Below are 22,283 nucleotides of genomic sequence, written 5' to 3'. Positions count from 1 at the left end.
ATCTTATCTCCTGTCAGTTACACCTGGACTTTAGTCATAGACCCATCTGAATATTCTATTATCTCAAGGCTAGGAGCAAAGTTAACCCTCTTTAAAAAAATGTACACAATAATAAGAGGACAGAGGAGAAAGAAGTTAGTACACACACACACCAAGGAAGAAAAGATGTGAAGCTGCTCCGTAATTTGTTCCTGTAATTGGTCGCAAGGCTGTAAGGGTCGCAAGTTAATAAACTTCATTCTTTCCCTACACACTCCATGTTTCCTCTTTCCTCAGCCAGCATCTCAACTGCTCAGGGTTGACGCCTGCTAGGGTGACCCAAGACTTCATAACCTAAAGGGTTGAAATAGTTCCCACCTCTGAGGTTGTAGTTTTTCATTAAAATTTGTCATTGGACAGGGAAGTGCTAAGAAAGATGCCCTGGAGAATGCTCTGGGCATTCTTCATCACCCATTGTGTAGGAACAAAACACATGTCCCTTTGTTCCCAAGATCACATGCACCAGCCAGGAGAGTAAACTTCTTGGCCCACTGATTTACTGGTAAAATGACCAGATTGTTTCAATTTCTGTCTTAATGGGACCACTGTTGTCCTCCCTGGTGGGAGCACACCTTCCTTGGGAACCCAGATCTCCAAACAATGGAGGTCAAAATTGAGGGACAGGAAGCAAAATGCCTAAGTGGGTTATTGGGTGTAACAGTGAGAGGAGCCACTCCCTCTGCCTCTGTTGATCCCAGACCATACATTCTGACCATGATGAAAGCAACAGCCCCATCTGAGAGGTCAGTGGTTCAAAACATAAATTACATTTTGTAAGATGGAGTGTTGTACCCCACCTAGGGCCATGACTGAATCTTCAGTAGACCATTCCACCATCCTATTACACCCACTGCTCCTGGGTGTTGGGGTATGTGCTAAGACCAGTGAATTCCAGAGGCACAAGCCCACTGCTCCACTTCTTCTATTGGGAAATGGGTTCAGCTATTGGAAGTAAGGCTGTGCAGAATATCTTGAGGGATTCCACAAATCCATGGATTGTGGTGCCAGCGAAGCACTGTGAAAAACTTCGAGCTTCTGCCCCAGGATGTAGGGAGCCAGAAGGTGCACTGTCCTCACCTTCACAATGAATTAGAGTCAGATTAACTTCAAAGTCACAACCTCTTCATAACTCACCAGAGAACTGAGGTCACAGAGCAATCTGAATCTAAGGAGATTCAGAGAGAGAGGAGAAATGCACCTCATTTAATTGCTGGGAACATAATTAGATGAAATCAGTATTTCTTAGATGTCCTAGGTACATATCTCCAGACGGACAGACACACCTACACACTTAATTCCATGGGCTTCTGTATTTACTACTTAGAATAAGGTTCAGATTAGGAGATGGTCTGCTTGGCGGTAAATTCTACTGGGCTGAACTATCAAAAATCGATAATTGTTTTTGACCCATGAAAGGCAATTTCTTTTTTTTTTTTTTTTTTTGCGGTATGCGGGCCTCTCACTGTTGTGGCCTCTCCCGTTGCGGAGCACAGGCTCCGGACGCACAGGCTCAGCGGCCATTGCTCACGGGCCCAGCCGCTCCGCGGCATGTGGGATCTTCCCGGACCGGGGCACGAACCCGTGTCCCCTGCATCGGCACGTGGACTCTCAACCACTGTGCCACCAGGGAGGCCCAAGGCAATTTCTTACGGTTCAACCTAATACATCACCATATTCTAAATTAATGGCTGTTTTTTAAAAGTTACTAATTGGACAAAAGCTCCAATACTGAATTAGACTAAAATTATTATTTGAAAGTATAAGAGAATGAAAAAGTACATGAAAACAGGTATTTATTACAGAACAATTTTTTTTCTTAATTAATTAAAGGCTTTAAACAAAAAAACATAACTCCACACACTGACATTGACTTGGTAGCATGGAAATATTTCAGCCTGGAGAGGCATGTTTGTTCTTGATGAATTTACATATAATAAATTCTCATGACATTTGATTCCGAAGTATATGTATGAACTGACTTGACATGATTATAAACATAAGGGCAATTTAAACACTGGTATCAGTTTACATGAGTCAATTCAAGGTCAGTGACTGGAGAACTATATTAAAAAAATCTGACATAAAAAATTTTTTACGAAGCAACCACGTACCTATGTACAGTTGAAGATCAAGGGTTAAAAATCCACTCTTGATGAATACCATTAAGCAAAGGATGTATAACATCCAACACACATCTGTTCCAAAAACAGCATGTTTCCAAAGTTATACATTTCTTTACAAATAAACATTACAGCATTAATAACTATAGAGGAACCAACAGAATGAGTTCCAAAATGTGCTAATTCTCACAAGGCATCCCTGAGCCATATCTTAAGCCATCAGTTTTAATCTTGGGGTTTTAAGAACATCTTCTTTGTTTTAATTGGTTTTATGTCTCCATTTTCATCTTCTTCATAATTGGCACGGTCTCTTTTTTTGGCAAACTTTTTCCCAATTGTCCCCACCAAGGTCTCGTATCTGTTAAGATGATATACACAACAAGTTTAGTTTCAAATAAAAAAGGTAGGATTCAAGACTTGTCAAGAATATCAAACCAAGTACGTAACAAAGAATAAGAAAAATCAAAACTTTGATTAAAAGAAACCATCTGATTTAAAATTTATGAACTTCTCTATGAACGATTAAATTCTTCACTGTTTTTGGTTTTGGTTTTCCATTATCCTAAATAAACTGAGATGTATATTTTAAAATATGTATTAGAAGCAGCACTAGAAATAAGCCCTCAATTTGCCAGCCTGTGACAGGTATAAATCCACCCCAGGCCATGTTAGAAGATGACTAAGCCAAGATGACTCCCTGCTGGGGTACTCCCTTCAAAGGTACGGTAGTCCAGTCACCATGCGGAAAGAGTGCACATGTGAGAGACAGTGAATGCTGGGCTCAGATTATAAAGCTGGTCCAAGGTAATAGTTACCTTCTAGCCATTTCTTCATCTGACACATCGAGCTCCACTGTTTCCTCTTCAACTTCCTCTGCTTTGTTCTTAGCATTCATCTGAAGCATTAATTTCTGAAAAATACAACAATGGGGACTAGCAGGGCTGGAAAAAGCTTGTTAAAGGAACTGGTGTCAAACGTATTTGAAGGTAGAGACACAGAAGCCACAGAATCTATAGGACTAACCAAAATTTATAAGGGATTCTCTATAATACTTTATTCTACAATAAGCAGATAGAAGCCAGCTCTGAATTAAAATAATAATAAGACAAAGTTCCACTAGATTAGACTTACTGTTAATGAATTTAAATGTGTTTTAGATCATAAATTTATTAGTTACTTGTATCTAAAGCAGGCACACTGCTGACACAATCTAGTGACTGGGGGAAAGAAGAAGTAAACTTTCAGATACTTTTTGAACTTCCCAACTTTGAGCCAAATGGGAGAAACACTACAGTCAAGAGTAATTTTAAATGTAGTTTTTGGTGGTGGTTGAGGAAGGGGAGCAGCAAACTGCTGGAAGAACTGGAAGGCTGGCTCTGGTATAATTAGGAGACCTTCCTCACCCCTGAACACGCGGGTGGATAACGCACTGATTTCTACATGATGTCCACGCATCATGGGTCTCTCCTTCATTTCTTTTTCTCACATTAACCTTTTCTTGATAGTTATCCTCTGACAGACTTAAAAAAAAAGAACACTACCTCTTATCACTAGAAACACATAGATATAAAAAAATGTATTCTAAGTTCATCCTGCTTATAATAAAGTAAGTACTCTCAAGTTGGTATCATTCTTTTTATAACCAGGTACATTGAACTTTTCTCACAATTTATGACAGCTCAGACCTGCAAGCCAAACAGTTCAAAACCTTTCCCAGAGAGAATATATTCAGTGTTACAGAGTGCCAGTGATTAAAGTCATTTTCTAATAACTTCCCACGTCAAATTTGGAGGGCCAGATCAACTCCTTTTCCCACTGTATCAGACATACTTTGGAGTCCTTGCCTGCCCAATACCCTAGTCTCTGGGCATCATCCACTCATAATCTTTGCTATCTTTTTTTCCCTTTCACCCCATTGTCCTCTTTGTCTTCCTAATCTAAAGCGTAAGCAGGCCAAAACAAGGAAATATATTAAAAACAAACACTTTGTGTTGATTCTGTGTAAAGTAAATTTAACACCTTAATTATCATATCCCCTCAAAAAAGGAAGAGAAAGAAAATCAACCTACAATCTTTAAATAAACTCTGGCATTTAGTTTGGTTAACTGTGGTTCCTATAAGCATCCTGAGAGAACTGGTTTTCAACCGGGTATGATTTTGCTTGCCAAGGGACCTCTGGCAATGTCTGGACACATTTTTAGGGGTCACAACTGGGGTGTATATATGTATCTAGTGGGTAGAGGGTAGAAGCTAGGGATGCTGCTCAACATCCTACAGTGCACAGGAAAGCCCCCACCATAAAGAATAATCTGGCCCCAATTGTCAAAAGTGCCAGGGCTAAGAAACCGTGGCTTCAAGTGATAGTTACAAAACTAAAGCTTTATACCACAAACCTCCATTTGGTTGGTCAAGTACCTGACAGATGGCTTTCAATATATAAGCCAGAGTTGTAATAGTTATTTGTTAAACGAAGGTCTGTGCTTCTCTACAAACCCGAGGCAGGAAAATTAAAATGAACGTCTCAGTTATAAGCTGAATATTTCGTTTTCAGACAAACTTTTCAAAGATTCATTTAAAAATCTATTTACAAGCTTGGATTAAAACCTGTCCATTAAAAAGTCAAATTACTCAAATTTTAAGTAACATTTTTTCCACTAGAAAAGATACATTTATAGATGCCAGAAAATAATTTTTTGTAATAGCATCATATGAATAAAATCCTGACATTCCTGCAAAAGAACTGAGGTAAAATTCTAACACTTAACAGTGGCACTTTCCGGGACTATATACTGCTATATTAAATTATCTACTCAATTCTATCATAAAACTAGACTGCAATGCCTATAATTTCTTTAAATAGCTACGGCAATAGTTCAAGACTTGCTATTTTCTATATAATGAGGAGAAATGGTATCTGGTGGGGAAAAACCTAAACCCAATTATAAGCAGAAAGAATTCAATTGGAAAAATCTTAAATGTGAAGCAATTATATTTAATACCTCAACCTCAGGATTAAATCCTCTGAATGACATTCTTCCGTAGAGAAGATCTTCACATAACAAGAAACTCTGCTCTTCTATTATGAAACTCCTAGACGAGAAAATAAACCTGTATTAATACCATGACTACTTATAACAAAGCACAGCAGATAAAAGTCAAGATTTCAAATGAAAAATACATCTTATGGTTCTCAGCGGAATCAAGAAAAAATACAGTAATATTTCTGACCTAGGATTAGAAATAAAAACTGATTAATTTGGTCAACAAAAGCATTAGGAGGCAAGAGCGGCAGGGCACCTGAATTTTCCAAAAGTGAAGCAAAGGTTCGTTGACGTTTATACCCCCCACCAAGTTTTTATTAAATCTGCAGAAATTAGTTAGTGTCCTAGGTAGCTTTAAAAGAGTGTTTTAATTGGAGCTCTTAGCTGTAAATAACGACTGGCCCTGGATGACTTAAGTAGAGAAGTAATTTATTATAAGGATACTGGTATCTCACAGAATCAATGGGAGAGCTGGATGAGCAGAACTGGAAAATGGGCAGAAACAGGGTAGCTAGGTGGCTGGCTCCAAACCAAAATCAAGCTACAAAACCACCCTGGTAAAAATGACACTGCTGCTGAGAGGGCATCCAGGAGGCACTGTTGCCCTGGAAATGTGATGCAAGTGTGAATGTTTCAGTCTCCAAAAGGGATTCTCCCGTGAGTCACCAGTGTATGACCCCAATTCCAGGTAAGCATATCCGACTACAGCCCAGCAATCAACCATAAAGCAAGCCAGGAAAGCAAATACTTGGCCTTTACGGCAGATTGTTCCTTGTCAAGCAATCCTGCCCTGCTTCTTGTCAAGATGTGCTCATTCATTCACTCACTTGGCAAACGCTTGTTAAACCAAACTGTGTGCCAGGCACTGTTCTAGAGCTGGGGAGACAGCCATTACTGAGAGGCTCTGCTCTCATGGAGGTTACATTCTAGAGGGGGGCCAGATAAAAAATAACAGACTTATACAATGGATAAACATGAAGAAGGTTATTCCACTCCTGGCCACAAGGGAGCAACTGGTACCAAACCAGCCCGCCAACTGTAACCAAAAAATTTAGGCACATGTTCTCTTGAACTTTTTGTTCAGCCTCTTCCATAAACTAGGGATTCCCTTTCAACCGGCCGATCTCGTTTCTTGTGAAGTACAGGTGATAAAACATCACCAATGTCCCCAGTAAATCATCTCCCTCAGGAAAGCACCATACATATGCATTTAAGCATTCACTTAAGTTAAGAGGTGGACCCAAAGGCCAGGAAAGGATTCATAGTAGGGCCACTGGCCCCTCAGAGGGCTTTCCCATGGGTTTCTATTGGCCCAATAACTGTAACATTAATATAAAAAGGAGCATAAGTGGTTTGTTATCTACAGCATAGTTTCAATGATGAGCGACACTAATTCAGTTAGCAAATAAGGGAAATATTCATCTACTTTTGCAGATGAGAAACTACTGCTCAGAAAAAAATAAACAAACTTGCCTAAAATAATATGCCACAAATAATATGCAAGGCAAAACAGGGCAAAAACTCACTGCTAAGAAATAATTCTCTATGGGACTCTCTCATTTTAGCACACCTTGTGAGTGAGGCACTAAATGCCCTTTTGTTCCGAAATATCTTTTTAAGGATATATGCACAGTGAACAGCTTTGAAAGGCAGAGCTTTGCCTTCATTCTTCCTCTGGAGCAAAGCGCAGACTTGCTTAATGCCCAGTATAATAAAGATAATGCCTCCATTGGAGCCAAGGGCAAGTCTGTTTGCAGTCTAGTATCAAAGACTCAGGTTTCCTAAGCTCAGGACTTTGCTGTGATGCAAACCTACTGTGGGTGCCACATCCTCCTCCCTGGGATTAGGGGAAATGATGCCAATGTGATGCTCATGCTGCCTGCTGTGCTGTGAGTAATAAAGTCCTCTGTCTTTGACTCAGGAATCTCGTACCTTCCACCAGTATCCATGAAACTGTGGCAGGCTAACTTGTCAGTTTGCTAAGTAGGGTCAATCTCAGAGTTCACAGTTCTTAAAGTTCATCAGGCCACAATGCACAAGCACGAGAAGCACAGAAGGCAAAAATACTTTTTAAACAACATCCTATGGCAAAGGAGCAACTAAAATGGCTATACTCACATCCTCTATACCACGGCACATCCTTTCGAGAAAAACCATATAGCCACAACACAGCAAAAACTTGGATCTGGTAAATTCTATTCCTAGTATTCCTAAGTATTTTATGTCAGGCTCCCTGGAAACAGTCTCTGAGACAGTTACGTGCAGAAGTTTTACTGGTGAGTGCTGCGTGGCAGATGCCCCTCTATGGAAACGAAGACTTCAAGACTGGGCTGAGGGAGAAGCTGACTTGCAACGTGGCTATGCCAAGACCTCAGCCCCTACAAGAAACTCTAGGAAGCCCTGCAGTTGTTCCAAGCTGAGACAAAGAAGCCAGACCCTCAGCCGCCTACATAGCCTGGTCACTGGCTAGGGGTGTCCTATAAGGGGAGGTATGAACACTGAACAGCCCTAACAGTCACTGAGTTATAGCCCAGTGCAGCTGAATGGCAACCTCTAGACTCCCAGAGCATATACACAATGGAATCTCCAGTTTCACAGATAGCAGTAACCCTCTGCAATAATTCAGATGACAATACCAAGTAAAGATTCACAGACACAAATGAGCAAAAAGAGTGGGTGAATTTCATAATATTCAAGTATAAGGAAACACATATACTGCTAACATTTCTTGTGTTTTATACCGGGCACTGTGGTCACTGCTTCACATACATTATCTCATTTACTTCTCATAATGTAAGTGACAGATACTATTATCACACCCAATATACAAATGACAAGACAGGTTCAATAACTTGCCCAAGATCCCAAGTAAGCAAGTAGCAGAGATGGGCATCAAACCCAGGTCTGCCTGTCTCCAGAGTCCATGCACTTAATTAACCAATCCATTCCACTCTCTCCCTATTTGGGGTGTTAAAACACACACACCCCAGGGACATACCATCCATTTACCCCTCCAGATCTATTCCCCACTCTCCCCGCCCCCCATCAATGCCTTGGGAGGCTGATCTGAATGTAATACATGGAAGGGCTCCTTTGCTGTCTGGAACGGCTGGCTCCCTTCCTATGGGATTACTTGGGCTGGCCGTGCCCTCAAATAAAGGTAGCAACTCTTGTAAGATGCTCTCTCCACACAGCCTGTCTTGAGATTCAGTAACCATTCCCTCCCCTTGATCCTCCAGGCCTGGAGTGGAAATTATTTCTACTATACAAGCCACCAAGGTGATGCACTGTCCACAGTGGCTTCCCTACACCTGCTCACACTTTGGTGGTCTCTGTTATACGCTCCTCAAATTACCCAATTTGACAGTGTCATCTCTTCCTGCCAACATCCTAAACTGATAATTCGTTCCTATACATAAATAGGACACTGAATGATGGCAAAAGGTTATTATTTGCTGCTGTGGTCTGAATGTTTGTCCCCCCCACCCCCAAATTCATATGTTAAAATCCTAACCCTCAAAGATGACGGTACTAGGAGGTGAGGCCTTTGGAAAGTACATAAGTCATGAGCGTGGGGTTTCATGAAGGGTTTAGGGCCTTAGGAAAGAGACCCCACAGAGATCCTTAGCCACTTCCACCAGGTGAGGACACAGCAAGAAGGCGCTGGCTATGAACCAGGAAGAGGGCCATAATCAAAATATGACCATGCTGGTATCCTGATCTTAAAATTCCAGCCTCCAGAACTGTGAGAAATAAATTTCTGTTCTTCATGAGCTTCCCAGCCTGTGGTATTTTGTTATAGTACCTGAACAGACTGAGACACCTACCTCCCTAGGAAAGGAATCTAGAGGTCATTTTTCTGGGACTAACATGCTGTGTGGGGGGAAAAAAAACAATACTGAAAACAGGATACAAACTGTCTTGCTTTTCAATAAAAGCCAAGTAACAAAACATGTGGCAAAACTTCGAGCAAGTTTAGCCAAGGCATAAAACTAAATTATAGCTCCTTACCAGTAACAGTCCCTTTCTACCAGCCCCTGCTCCCAAATCCATACCATCTTCAGCATCATCTTTGCCTTCCTCACTAACATCTTGCTTCCTCTGAGAAGCAAGAGAAAAGCAAGTTGAGAAGCAAGCAGAGAAAACAAAATACCTTCCTTCCATCCCTCCTGGTGGGACGTACTTTCTATCTTTAGAGAAGCATGTCTAACCTTCCAGAAAAGATTCAGAAGAAGCGTGCCAAATGAACCATGGAAAACAATGTGTTAAAAAGAAAATAAATTACGAGGTATGGAAAGGAAAGACATAAATGGGCCTGGAGACAATAAGCAGCATCTTCAGTCATTTGACAAAATTTAAATAAAACTGCCACACCACAGAGGTTACCAAGGCAAGAAAAGCATCAAGGAGAAATGATAAGTAGCTTCCAGAAGAACTTAGAAAAATTAATTGATGATGTGAATCCTTCACTCCTTCATTCAAAATTTATCATGCATCAACCAAGCTTAGATGTGGAAGAGAAATGATCTAGTGTGTTATCAAGCTTCAGTAACGACTAGCTGGTGACCCTGGCCTAGTTACCCTCCCTTAAGCTTCAGTTTCATCAACTATAAAATGGATGGAATGATAGTAGCCAGCTCTCAAGTTTGCTATGAGGACTAAATAATTAAGAGATGTAAAGTGCTTAGCCCAGTTCCTAGAACACACTATAGACTCAATTCATCTTAGCTAAGATGACTGGTATTAATGGCAAAAATTAAAAAAAAGAAAATAAACAAAACATTCTTGACCTGCCTTTACAAAGCTCAGCCTAATGGAGAACTCTGTTACTGAAACAAAACTGGAGAGGCTTGAAGAACACATCTAATCTTCAGAACTTAATATGATACAGAGCACATAACTGATTCTCATAAAAGGTCTCCAGTTATTACCAGAGATATACAGGCTGGATTCCTTTATTCAATGTAAAAAAAAGAACGATGTTATAAATGATGGCCGAGGACCAATAAAAATGTATAAATCAAACTAGAACTCTTACAGACTTAATAATTTAAAAAAATTTGCAAGTCTAGTTCAAGAAACTGAATAGATACTATTTCATGGGTTTTATGTCATGCAATGATCAATCACATTTACAGGGATTTCCCTTTGAACGCCCAAAGTGTCATAAAAAACCTACTCTTTCTCTTTAAGCTCGGGCAAATCCAAGTACCAGTGCTCTTCACTAATGATTTTCTTTTCTTCCTCTTCTAGTTGTTTCTTGGTTTCTGAGTCCAGTCCCCTTTGCATGAACTGTCAAAACGAAACAAAATCAGTGTCAGCAACTATTTTTCCCAGCTTACAGTTGAGGAAAACTCAACCTGCCCTCCCTCATTTCTCTGGAAATCCTGTCTCATGGGTGGGGGTGGGGTGACCAAGCAGCTTAGCCCTGCCCTTGACAACACCACTTCAGGAGGGAGCCTGCTAGAGCACATAAAAAGCAACATATGTACTTCCTTTAGAAGACTTTAAAAGAGCTTTACCACATTTTAGTTTTTCTGATTTAATAGAACAGGCAAAAACCCCCAACTGTATTCAATAAGTATCATGTTAAATATTTCAGTTTTACATAATAGCCAGTGAGCAAGGGCTAAGACAAAAGACTGATCCACAGAGCAGGACAGGCAGGTTGAGACAGAAAGTGAGGGGGGCACAAAAGAGAGGATGCTCAGTACTATCCGAACGTCTCTCTGACCTGGGAAGCCCATCGGCCTTTGCACCTGCTGACCTGGATTTGTAATGCCCTTCTCAAGTTCTTCCACCTGGCCAATTTCTAGCCCTTCTGACATAGGTAAGGCTACTCCATCTCTGTAAAATCGTCCCTGACAGCTGCAGGAGAAATCAGCATCTCTCTCCTAGAAGCTTCCCATGGCAGCTTCAACTAGTCTCAGGACATTTTAATTTCTTGAGTATCTGTTTTTTCTGAAGACCTTCAGGGCAGGGACTGTGTTTGGATCATCTCCATCAGTACCAGCATGCCGAATGATGCATTGTAAGGGCTCTGTGAACACAGATGGCCGCAAAGCTGTATCTGTAACCCCACTGCTCTTCACCTACATCTATCTTCTGAAACGCTCATCAACTCTACGGCTGCACTTTATTCTAAAATCTGCAGAAGCTCAACTCAGAACAGGCCAGTCCTGCTGTTAGTCTCTTCCTAGCACAAACAATAACTATATTTCCTCAGGAGACAGATGAACAAACCAAGAAGTTAACTGCAGCAAAATGATGAAGTATCAATATGGGAAAAAATAAATTCAGAAAACATCCAGGAGCACCCCAGAAGTTAGGTCTAGGGTTCCACTGGGTTCCATTAATCCCCATTTATTTCCCTTATCCAGGCGCCATATTACTTTCCCCTCTACTCCAGCTCTTCCAAAAACACAAGCATTTTTAGGCATAAGGGCTTTACCAAAGGCTACAAAATGAAATGACAAGACTTGAAAAATGTTCACAAATACAGTGATAACATCAAGTTCTGATGATGATGTAGAGAAACTGGATCACTCCTACACTGCTGGTGAGAAAGTAAAATGGTATAACCTCTGTGGAAAATAGCTTGACAATTTCTTACACAAGTAAACATCCACTTACCATAGAACCCAGCAACTGTCCTCTTGGGCATTTATCCCAGGGAATGAAAACTTACATTCACTCAAAAAGTTATACAAGAATATTCACAGCAGCTCTATATGCAACAGCCCCAAACTGGAAACAACCAAAATACTCTTCAAGAGGTGAATGGTTAAGTATATGGTACATCCATAGCATAGAATATTACTCAGCAATAAAAAGGAACTACTGATTGACTCAATAACCTAGAAGGATCTCAAGTGAATTACACTGAGTGAAAAAAGTCAATCTCAAAAGGTTACACATTGTAATGATTACATTTATAAAACATCTTTGAAGTAACACAATTATAGGAATGGGGAACAGATCCGTGGTTGTCAGAGGTTAGGCATGATAGAAGGGAGTGGGCGTGGCTACAAAGGGGTCGCTCAAGGGAACTTGGTGGTGACGGAACAATTCTGTATCCTGAATGTGGTAATGGTTACATGAATCTACACATGATAAACACTCTCACATACACCTGCCCCCACACATGAAGGAGTGCATGTAAAACAGTGAAATCTGAGCAGGCTCTGTGGATTGTACCACTGTCCATTTCCTGGCTTTGCACTGTACTCTAGCAATATAAGACAGGGAGGTGAAGTGTGCACGGCATCTCTCTACATTTTTTGCAACTTCTTGTGAATCTATCATTATTTTAAATAAACATAAATGTTTGCAATCTATCTAAAGTGTTTTGTAGTCCTCATCCTTTCACCTCTGTGTCTATAGCCTCACCATAGGAAAGAAGAATTGGCAATTTCTGTAATGCATACCCTGGACTTCCCACTCCTCTGCCTCTGCTACTCAACATCATGCTTCAATTTTCTGCCTGGCAAAATATTTCTCTGGGAAGGCCCAGAGCATGTGTCCTTTGGGTCTTCCCTGACTTTTTTGGCCAAGCTCTTCTCAGGTCTGTTCCCATAAAAGAATACCTTTTCCTACTTCTAAGACAGCCTTATGAACACTGGCTCATTATGCTTTTTCTGTGCCTCCCAAAAGACTAAAATTATGAATAGTAGACCATGTCTTTTGTTCATCTTGTATTACTGGTACTCAGGCAGTACTTGGTACCTGAGAGGAACTCAATAAATTTTCTCTGAACGTGAGTCTAGACTTGTCTTATTTTTCCAGACTCCCTTTCTTGGATGGCTCTCTTTAAACCTAGATGCTTCATTTCATCACTTATACTCTTGGTGGTGAAACTCATCGGTCCTGCCCAACTGCCCTTTTACCTCTTAATTTTAGTCAGGTAGATATTATTTATGGTATACAAAATACACACACACACACACATACGCATTCTGTACACATGGAAAGGACAGATCATCCTGTGAATATGAATCAAGAAACTCCCCAATTCTCCTGACTCTACAGCATCTAAGAACATACTCTAAAGATAGTGATTTAACTTTACTCACAACTGACGGCCTACGGCAGGTCTCACAAACTAGTACAGTCCTTAGGCTGGATGTATATTGTTGTAAATAAAGCTTTACTAGAACAAGGTCATACTCATTTGCCTCTGAGCCACAATGGAAGAGCTGAGTAGCTGTAACAGTGGCCGTTTGGCCCACAAGACTGAAGTCTCTTTACAGAAAAAATTCACTCATTTCTGTCTTAAGAGTCCAAAAGAGCTAAAATCACAAGTAAGTACCCTCTCTACAACCGCTCCATCATACTGACAGCCCTTCCACCTACCTCCTTTACTTTCTACTTCTGCTCAGGATCATCCTCCAGCCCCCAATAGCTGACCAAGACAGAGGAATTCGAGTACGCTAGAAAACAAATAAGTCAATATTAAATCCTCAACTTTCTCATTCTTACTCTACAATTAGCTCTGGCTGAACAGCTACGCTAGATAAGGAAACCGAATGCAGCTGCTCCATTGCTTCTCAAAGGATACCCCACTCTATCTGTATACACTGTGTCTCCTGGTATCCTGCCAGTAAGTTCTTTCTCATCAATGGCTGAAGTTGCTAACCCACATAGAGAACCTGGGTAATTTTTTTCTCTCTCTTTTGCTTCCAATGTCCAGTTGTGTCCTCCCCAATCACTCAAGTAGGGGTGGATAATTTTTTTAAGTTAACTTCTTCCTTCCTAATTGAAGAGTCAGATAGTTGGTCTGAGCCCTAATTACCCAGCACATCTTCACTTGACTTATTCCAAGAGCTAAAACAACTGCTAAAATCTTTTCAATGTCTGCTTTGCCAGTCCACTTCTCTGAAACTTACATGTTACAAACCATAAGCAAAAATAAAAACTCTGTTCAGTAAAGATCCAAATGTTGCTAATATGCTTGAAAGAAGTACTTTAGAAATGATAAATTATGCTATGATTTACCCTGCACCCTCACTCTCCCTATTCATCCCTAGTTACACCCTAGCTCAACTCCATTCATGTCTTGCACATGCAACATTTACTCTCCAATCTTTCAAAACATTACTCATGCCTTGCTTCCCTTCACTGGAAATTCCATTATTCTGTAAACATGACAGCTAACAGTCTGCATCTATGAGTGGTGTTCAGCAACAAGCAGTACAGATAGTAATTAAGAGCAGGGGCTTGGAAGCCAGACTGCCTGAGTTTAAGTCCTGCCAATATTCTTTATTGCTGTGTAGCTTTGGGCAAGTTACCTACTTCTTGTTTCAGGTGCCTCAGCTGTAAGAGAGGGATAATAATCGTGCCCACCGCAAAGGGTTATTACGTGGATTTCACACGTTATAATATGCAAAGCACTGAATGTCTACCACATAGTATGTTTGCCACTACTATTAAGTTTTAAGGCTTGGGTGTTTCTCTTGTTTTAATTCCTGTATTCATTTCATACACCCTTGTCTTCCCCCACACAACTCTGAAATTATTTGGTTAAACTGATTCAATTTCAAATCTGAAAATCACTTTTCTTTCAAGTTGGGTGACATAATTCACTTTCACCTCAACTGTTAAAATTCTCTCCATTCCCACCATCACCTGAAACCCCTCACCCAGATCATTAGTTCTAGCTGGTCGTTATGACTGCAGTTTGGTCCCTTGTCGGGTCTTTCTTTCACCAATGTATTCTCCACTGGACAGTTAAAGTAACGGTGAAAAGTAAAAAGCACAGCTCATGATACTTTCCCCGGTGCGCAACTGCTTCCCAACGCTCACAAGATAAAAGAAAAAAATCCTTAACCTGGCCTAAAATTTCTTGCATCTTGTGATTACTGTCTCCTTTTCCGGGCCCATTTCTTGCTACTTGCCTTCCAGACATACTGAACGACCTCTAGTTCTTGGAAATAACGGCTTTTTTGGGTTTTGCCTCTCAGACTTCTGAACTCGCTTTCCCCACAGTCTATGCCGCTGTGTACCCAACCCTCCCACCTACCCTTCAGTCTCTACTAGACGCCATTTCCCTCAGAAGCCCAAGTAAGTTCCAGGGGCTTCCGGCGACTCTAGCATCACTGCACTTAGTACACTGCATCCTAACTGCCTGCTTAGGCGTCTCTCCTATCCGGCCCCGGGCTTTAAAAGAGAATCCGACGGATTTATAATCCGGTTCCCAGTGCCTAACTCAGAGCAGGCGCTAAGTGAGTGAACGACCGCGAGAGCTGGAGGTCCTCCGGGGCCTCTCGAATGCCCCCATACGCCCGCCGCCTCGGCTCTAGCCAGGTCTGGAAGACCGGGTACTCCCGCCGCCCGACCCGCATCCCTCGCGTCCCCGCACCTTCATGCGCAGCAGGTTCTTGGACAACTTAGTTTTGCGTTCGGCCGCCATACTGAGCACCGCTGCAGCAGCGCTCCGCCACTAGGTCCGCCGCGCATGCGCGATGCTGCGTGCGCGTCGGCTCCTGCTTACGTACATCGCGTCGTTCAGCCCCGTGGCTCCGCCCCCGTTTTTCGCGCTTCACCTTGGCCCGCGCTTTTCGCGCGTCGCCTCAGGGAGCGCTCGCCTAGTGAAGAAGCTCAGGGAAGAGGCGCGGCCGCCAAAGCAGGAGTGACAGCGACTTGACGCCGGGAAGGAGACCCCAAAGAGGCCGCAGCCGCAGCCGCAGAAGGCCGGAGTCCTGGCCGCTGTCGGCCTTCCCCGAGGGGCCCCTCAGGCCGCGCACCGGCTGAGCGCCGCCCGCCTCACGGACCCAGTCCTGCCTCGCCGACCCAGTCACCCTGGTGAGACCTTTGAGATAGTTGCCACAGCAGCCGTCGCCCCCACGCCCCCGACCGTTTCTTTCACGTGTTTCTAACGTGGCTGGCGGGCTTTCTAAGTTCTGCATCACTTTACGTGTCATAAGTTCATTTTATATCCTCGATAACCCTATGGGGCGGTCATTATCCCCTTGTTACAGTTGAGTAAACTGAGGTACAGGCAGGTTCCAGAGCTAGCCCAAAGCCAGAGGGAGGGAGGTGGGGGATGAACCCAGGCGGCCTGGCCGCAGAATGGCCCTTACAGACAGTGTTAAATCCACCTGTTAACTGGTGTGTGCGTCTCTGAACCTGAATGATCTGTCAACGAGGAAGAATAGGAAGAGGTAGATGTCAAAGACATATGAGCATGAGAACATGACCTTGTTTTAATCCGAGGAATTAAAAGAACGTTGCCAACTTGATACTTTTAATGCTCCGTGTATCACCTAAAGACAGTTTTCACGCCGTTCACAGCTGCCACACTTTGGAAAACACCCAGCCTAGTAGCTTTTCAGCTGATAGCGTACACTGTATGCCGAATTCTTACGCTGGGTATCCCACGTGTATTATTTTATTTAATCCTCATAAGAACTCTGAAGAAGGTATTCGTCTGGGAACCTGAGGCCCAGAGAGGTTAAGGGACTTACCAGAGTTTACACAGCTAGTAAGTGTTAGAGCTGAGGTTGACCAGAGAGCTGACACATGAATAAAACATGGCCATGCCCTGGCAGGTTTTCTCAGAAAGTCATGATAATGTGGTAAGTGGTTATAGAAACTTACTCATTCACGTGTGCGTGTGAAACACTGGGCTAATCTCTGAGCTACACTAGTGCGTAAAAACACATGACCTCCCTTTTCTGGAGCTGACATTCTGCTGAGTGCCATGGCAGAAAGAAAATGATGATGTGATAGATGCCAAGGCTTGAAAGCTGAGAAAAACCTGTTGGATGAAGGGTTGGAGGTAGAGTGTACCAAGAAGAGGAAATAGCGACTGTAAAGGTCCTGAAATGAGAACGAGATGAGTTGTCAGAGAGTTGACCAAGTGGGAACAGTAGAGGTGATCCCATGTTATGGGTTGAATTGTGTCCCTCCAAAATTCATCAGAATTTTGTTTCAGAATGTGGCTGTATTTGGAAACAGGACCTGTAAAGAGGTGATTAAGTTAAAGTGAGGCCCTTAGAGTGGGTCCCAATGTAATCTGACTGGTGTCCTTATAAGAAGAAATTTGAACACACAGGGAGATACCAGGAATGCACATGCACAGGGGGAAAGACACAGTGAGAAGGTGGCCATTTGAAAGCCAAGGAGAGAGGCCTCAGAAGAAACCAAACCTGCCTATGCCTTCATCTTGAACTTCCAGCCTCCAGAACTGTGAGAAAATAAAGTTTTGTGGTTTAAGCCACCTGGTCATAACTGTTTTGTTATGGGAGCCCTAGCAAACGAATATGACACAAAATTAGGTATTAATTACAGTTATAATAAGAGCCCTACATGAAAAGTATGGGGCTCATGAGAGGGTATAGTAAGGGCACCTAAACCATTCTGGCCTGTAAAAGGGAAGGACTCTTAAAAGTGGGACATTTAAGTTGAGATCTGAAAGGGGAGGAGTTAGCCTGGGGAAAGGCCTTCCAATCATTTAGTTTTGTGCCTCCGTAACTCCCATATATCCACAGAAAACTTTTCATCTTGCAAAACTGAAACTCTACCCATTGAACGATAACTCCTCATTCCCTCCTCCCCTGGTAACCACTATACCACTTCCTGCCTCTGTGAATTTGACTTCTGTTCAGGATTTTGAAAGAGGTTCTGTGGGAGCAAAGATGAAGAAGGGATCCATGCTGTAGTCTGCATCTGGGAAACAGAGCTGACTATGAATATGATCTTGAAGGATAGGCACATGTCTTATCAGCTTAGGAGGAAAACAATTCTTGACAGAAGTAAGAGCATATGTACACCAGCTAAGGATGCTAGAAGCTCCAGACCTTCCCTCTGGACCTCTGTTGTCACCAGTCTGCTTTCACACTGAATTCTGATTCCTTTTCCTGAAACATTGGCCTCACATGGCCACTGACCTACTCCACAATTTACAATGACTATTATTGTCTGAGGGATGAAGGTCAAATTCTTCAAACTTCAAAATTCTACATTTTTATTTGACATAGAAAATACTTATAATTAAAGCTAGTCCCCAAAGTCTCTTTCTACCCATCAAAATGTAATAAATGAGAAGTGATTTAAAAGTAATAATGTAATTTTAACTTTGAATTAAACTCCCAGACAGGGAAGATAACTCCTTGATCTCTCCATGCTGTTGAATTGTAGAATACAGAGGATTGGTTTCACACTCAATAATGTGTTAACCTGTTTTAGTTACACAGCCAAGGAAACATCATTTTGGGGGAAGAGATATTTTCATAGGTCTTCACACAATTCTGAATCCTTTCATAATGGAATTTGTTGGAAGTGTGAGAACCTCCAATTCCTTCCAGTTACTAGATCCATCAAGAACACATCCCTTGAGTGTCTTTACTCTTGGAGCTGATCATGTCTAAGGCTGTGCAGCCCAGTACAGTAAGCCTAGTCATATGTTGCTACTGAGCACTTGAAAGGTGGCTAATGTGACTGAGTAACAGAATATTTAAATTTAGTTAGATTTAAAAACTATAGCAGTGTAAAATATTTTCCTGTTATACACATTTCATTGTTTTGAAAGGACTGCATTTCACTTTAGCCTTTGCAAATTTATTGTTTGCATTGAGATGGGCTGTAAGTGTAAAATATATACCACATTCCAAAGACTTGAAAAAAGTAAAATATTTAGAGTTTTCATATTGACTACATGTTGAAATATTGAGTATTGGTCTAAATAAAACCTAGCATTACGATTAATTTCATGTTTCTTTTTTTAATGAGGCTGCTACAAAATTTAAAATTATATATATACCTTGCATTTCTTTTTCTTCTTTCTCTTCCCTCCCTCCCTTCCCCCTCCCTTTCCCCTTTCTTCTTTCTTTTTCTCTTTTCCTGTTAGCTTTTGTTCTTTTGTTTTTTGCAAGTACCAGAAATTGACAATGGCTTATTGAATAAAATGGTGATTTATTAGAAGGACATTTCTACTAGTTCATAATAAGGTTTGAGAACAAGGACAAGTTAAAAGCACAGAAACCAGGGCAGCCCAGGTATCTAGGAAGCAGGAACTAAGTGCCACTGTAGGAATGATGAGCATCAGGTGATTGCTCTTAGGACACTCAATTTTTCAAAGTCAAGGAGAGAATCTCATTGAGTCTTAGCTAAGAGAGGTCAAGACCTGATTTATAGTCCCTTTAGGACTATACAGAATGGGGGAGGGTAATTCTTTTTTTTTTTTTTTTGCCGTGCGTGGGCCTCTCACTGTTGTGGCTTCTCCCATTGCGGAGCACAGGCTCTGGACGTGCGGGCTCAGCGGCCATGGCTCACGGGCCCAGCCGCTGCGCGGCATGTGGGATCTTCCCGGACCAGGGTACGAACCCGTGTCCCCTGCATCAGCAGGTGGACTCTCAACCACTGCGCCACCAGGGAAGCCCGAGGGTAATTCTTTAAAGAGAAATTGGGTGCTATAACCAAAGAAGAGATAATCATTTTACAAGCCAAAACAGCAAAGCCAAGGTTAAGTATCTATTTAAGGCAGGAAGGAGGAGAGTTCTGTTGACACAGCCATGGAGGACAAATAAGGAGCATCAGTTGGGAAACTGACATACAATATCAAACCTCCCTTTCTCACAAAATGTGTTCCCTCTTACTACTAAATCTTACTACTTTATGACTAATAGTCATAGACTCCTATTTTTTCTGCCTTCTGCCTTTTTCATTCTTTAACAAATATTTTAAAGCATTTCTTATGTTCCTGGCCCTTTGGTAGGTGGTGGGGAAAATACCCCTTCCCTGATGGTATGCCACAGACGAGGATATAGGTCTTAAATGCTGTCAGGGATAAGACTTATGGCAGGAAACCTAATCTGGATTTGAGCTTGGAGAGCCTTCCTTGGGGAAGTGACACCTAAGCTGAGACCTCAAGATGAATTAAGTATATACCAGACAAAAAAGGGAAAGGGGCAGGAGTAATGAAGGAGAATTTAATTCAGATGGAAGGGTGTTTGAACGATGGCTATTGTGTAAGTGACAAGTCTGGAGAGGCAACCTGGGGCCAGATCTTAAAGGCCATATGTTAAGTTGGTAGGAGTTTGAAAGTTCCTGTGAAGCTATTGAACTGTTTTACCAGGAGAATGGCATCATTTAAAAACTGTACAATATGGGGACTTCCCTGGTGGTGCAGTAGTTAAGAATCCGCCTGCCAATGCAGAAGACACGGGTTCGAGCCCTGGTTTAGGAAGATCCCACATACCGCGGAGCAACTGAGCCCGTGCGCCACAACTACTGGGGCTGTGCTCTAGAGCCTGTGAGCCACAACTACTGAGCCCGCGTGCCACAACTACTGAAGCCTTCGTGCCTAGAGTCTGTGCTCTGCAATAAGAGGAGCCACCTCAGTGAGAAGCCTGCGCACCACAATGAAGAGTAGCCCCCACTCGCCGCAACTAGAAAAAGCCTGTGTGCAGCAACAAAGACCCAATGCAGCCAAAAATAAAATAAATTAAAAAAAACAAAAAAACGGCACAACAGAATTGTGTTAATCTTAAGATCACTCTGACCAACAACCAAAAACTATTAGAACTAATAGATGGATTCAGTAGAGTTGCAAGATACAAAATTAATATGCAGAAATTTGTTGCATTTTTATACACTGATAAACTATGAGAAAGAGAAACATAGAAAATAGTCCCATTTACAATTGCATCAAAAGAAAAAAATACCTAGCAATAAATTAAACCAAAGAGGTGAAGGACCTGTACTTTTGAAAACTATAACATATAGACGACAGAATTTGAAAACGACACAAATAAATGGAAAGATACACAGTGCTCATGGACTGGAAGAATCAATATCCTTAAAATGTCTGTGCTACACAAATCAATCTACAGATTCAGTGCAATTCCTTTCAAAATATGCATAGCATTTTTCACAGAACTAGAACAATGCTAACATTTGTATGGGACCACAGAAGACCCCAAATAGCAAAAGCAATCTTGAGAAGGAAAGACAAAGCTGAAAGTATCACACGCTCAGCATGTGTAGCATGCTACAAAGTTCTAGTAATCAAAAGTACAGTACTGGCACAAAAGCGTACACATAGAAAAATGGGTCAGAATAGAGAGTCCAGAAATAAACCCCTGCTCACATGGTAAATTGATCTGTGACAAAGGAGACAAGAATATACAATGGGGAAAAGATAGTGTCTTCCATAAATGGTGTTGGGAAAACAGGGCAGCTACATGCAAAAGAATGAAACTGGACCACTTCTTACACCATATACAAAAATAAACTCAAAATGGATTAAAGACTTAAATGTAAGACCTGTAACCACAAAGCTCCTAGAAGAAAACTGGGCAGTCACCTTTTTGACATTGGTCTTAGCAATCTCCTCAGGCAAGGGAAACAAGCAAAAATAAACAAATGGGACTATATCAAACTAAAAACCTTTTGCACAGTGAAGGAAATCACCAACAGATCTAAAGGCAACCAAGGAATGGGAGAAGGTATTTGCAAATGATATATCTGACAAAGGGTTAATGTCGAAGATATATAAAGAACTAATACAACACAATATCCAAAAAACCAAATAACTCCATTAAAAAATCAGAGGACCTGAATAGACATTTTTCCAAAGAAGACATACAGATGGTCAAAACACGTGGAGTGGTGCTAAACACCACTAATCATCAGGTAAATGCAAATCAAAACCACAATGAGATAGCTCACACCTGTCAGATTGGCTGTTATCAAAAAGACAGGAAACAAGTGTTGGTGAGGATGTGGAGAAAAGGGAACCCTTGTGCGCTGTTGGTGGGAATGTAACTTGGTGCAGCCACTATGGAAAACTGGAGGTTCCTCAAAAAACTAAAAATGGAACTACCATATGATCCAGCAACTCCACTTGCAGGTATTTGTCTGGAGAAAATACAAATTTGAAAAGATATTTGTATCCCTGTGTTCATTGCAGCATTGTTTACAGTAGCCAACATATAGGACCAACCTAAGTGTCCACTGACAGATGAATGGATAAAGATGTGGTCTCTTCCTTCCTTCCTTCCTTCCTTCCTTCCTTCCTTCCTCCCTCCCTCCCTCCCTCCCTCCCTTCCTTCCTCCCTCCCTTCCTTCCTCCCTTCCTCCCTTC

General features: G+C 41.7%; 1 protein-coding gene across 2 annotated transcripts; it reads right to left on the bottom strand.

The window, feature by feature from the left end:
- Positions 1 to 1,351: 1,351 nt before the first annotated feature.
- Positions 1,352 to 15,668, bottom strand: MPHOSPH6 (M-phase phosphoprotein 6). Of its 2 annotated transcripts, XM_029236917.1 has the most exons (6): positions 15,558 to 15,647; positions 13,553 to 13,629; positions 10,380 to 10,492; positions 5,159 to 5,249; positions 2,975 to 3,069; positions 1,352 to 2,517 (listed from the first exon to the last, which is right to left on the bottom strand). In XM_029236917.1, the coding sequence occupies exons 3-6, from the start codon at positions 10,487 to 10,489 to the stop codon at positions 2,385 to 2,387; spliced, it is 429 nt and encodes a 142-aa protein (XP_029092750.1). In that variant the 5' UTR covers positions 10,490 to 10,492; positions 13,553 to 13,629; positions 15,558 to 15,647; the 3' UTR covers positions 1,352 to 2,384. The 2 variants fall into 2 exon arrangements, with proteins under 2 accessions (XP_029092750.1, XP_029092742.1); XM_029236909.1 differs by lacking the exon at positions 13,553 to 13,629 and having other exon boundaries at positions 1,819 to 2,517; positions 15,558 to 15,668.
- Positions 15,669 to 22,283: the final 6,615 nt, after the last annotated feature.

This window comes from Monodon monoceros, unplaced genomic scaffold (genome assembly GCF_005190385.1).
Source record: "Monodon monoceros isolate NGI ecotype Baffin Bay Population unplaced genomic scaffold, NGI_Narwhal_1 Super_Scaffold_10, whole genome shotgun sequence".
Lineage (NCBI taxonomy): Eukaryota > Metazoa > Chordata > Mammalia > Artiodactyla > Monodontidae > Monodon > Monodon monoceros.
The sequence above is the reverse complement of the archived record's forward strand: the minus strand, read 5'-3'. Positions and strand labels throughout refer to the sequence as shown.

What these genes read in the sequence shown, in the direction of transcription:
- MPHOSPH6 (XM_029236909.1), bottom strand. Translation starts at nt 15,608, where the DNA reads ATGGCGGCCGAACGCAAAACTAAGTTGTCCAAGAACCTGCTGCGCATG. An exon ending in AGAACCTGCTGCGCATGAAG is followed by an intron (nt 10,493 to 15,557) that starts GTGCGGGGACGC and finishes TCGTTTTGACAG; the next exon opens with TTCATGCAAAGGGGACTGGA. An exon ending in CCCGAGCTTAAAGAGAAAGA is followed by an intron (nt 5,250 to 10,379) that starts GTAGGTTTTTTA and finishes TTTCTCGTCTAG; the next exon opens with GAGTTTCATAATAGAAGAGC.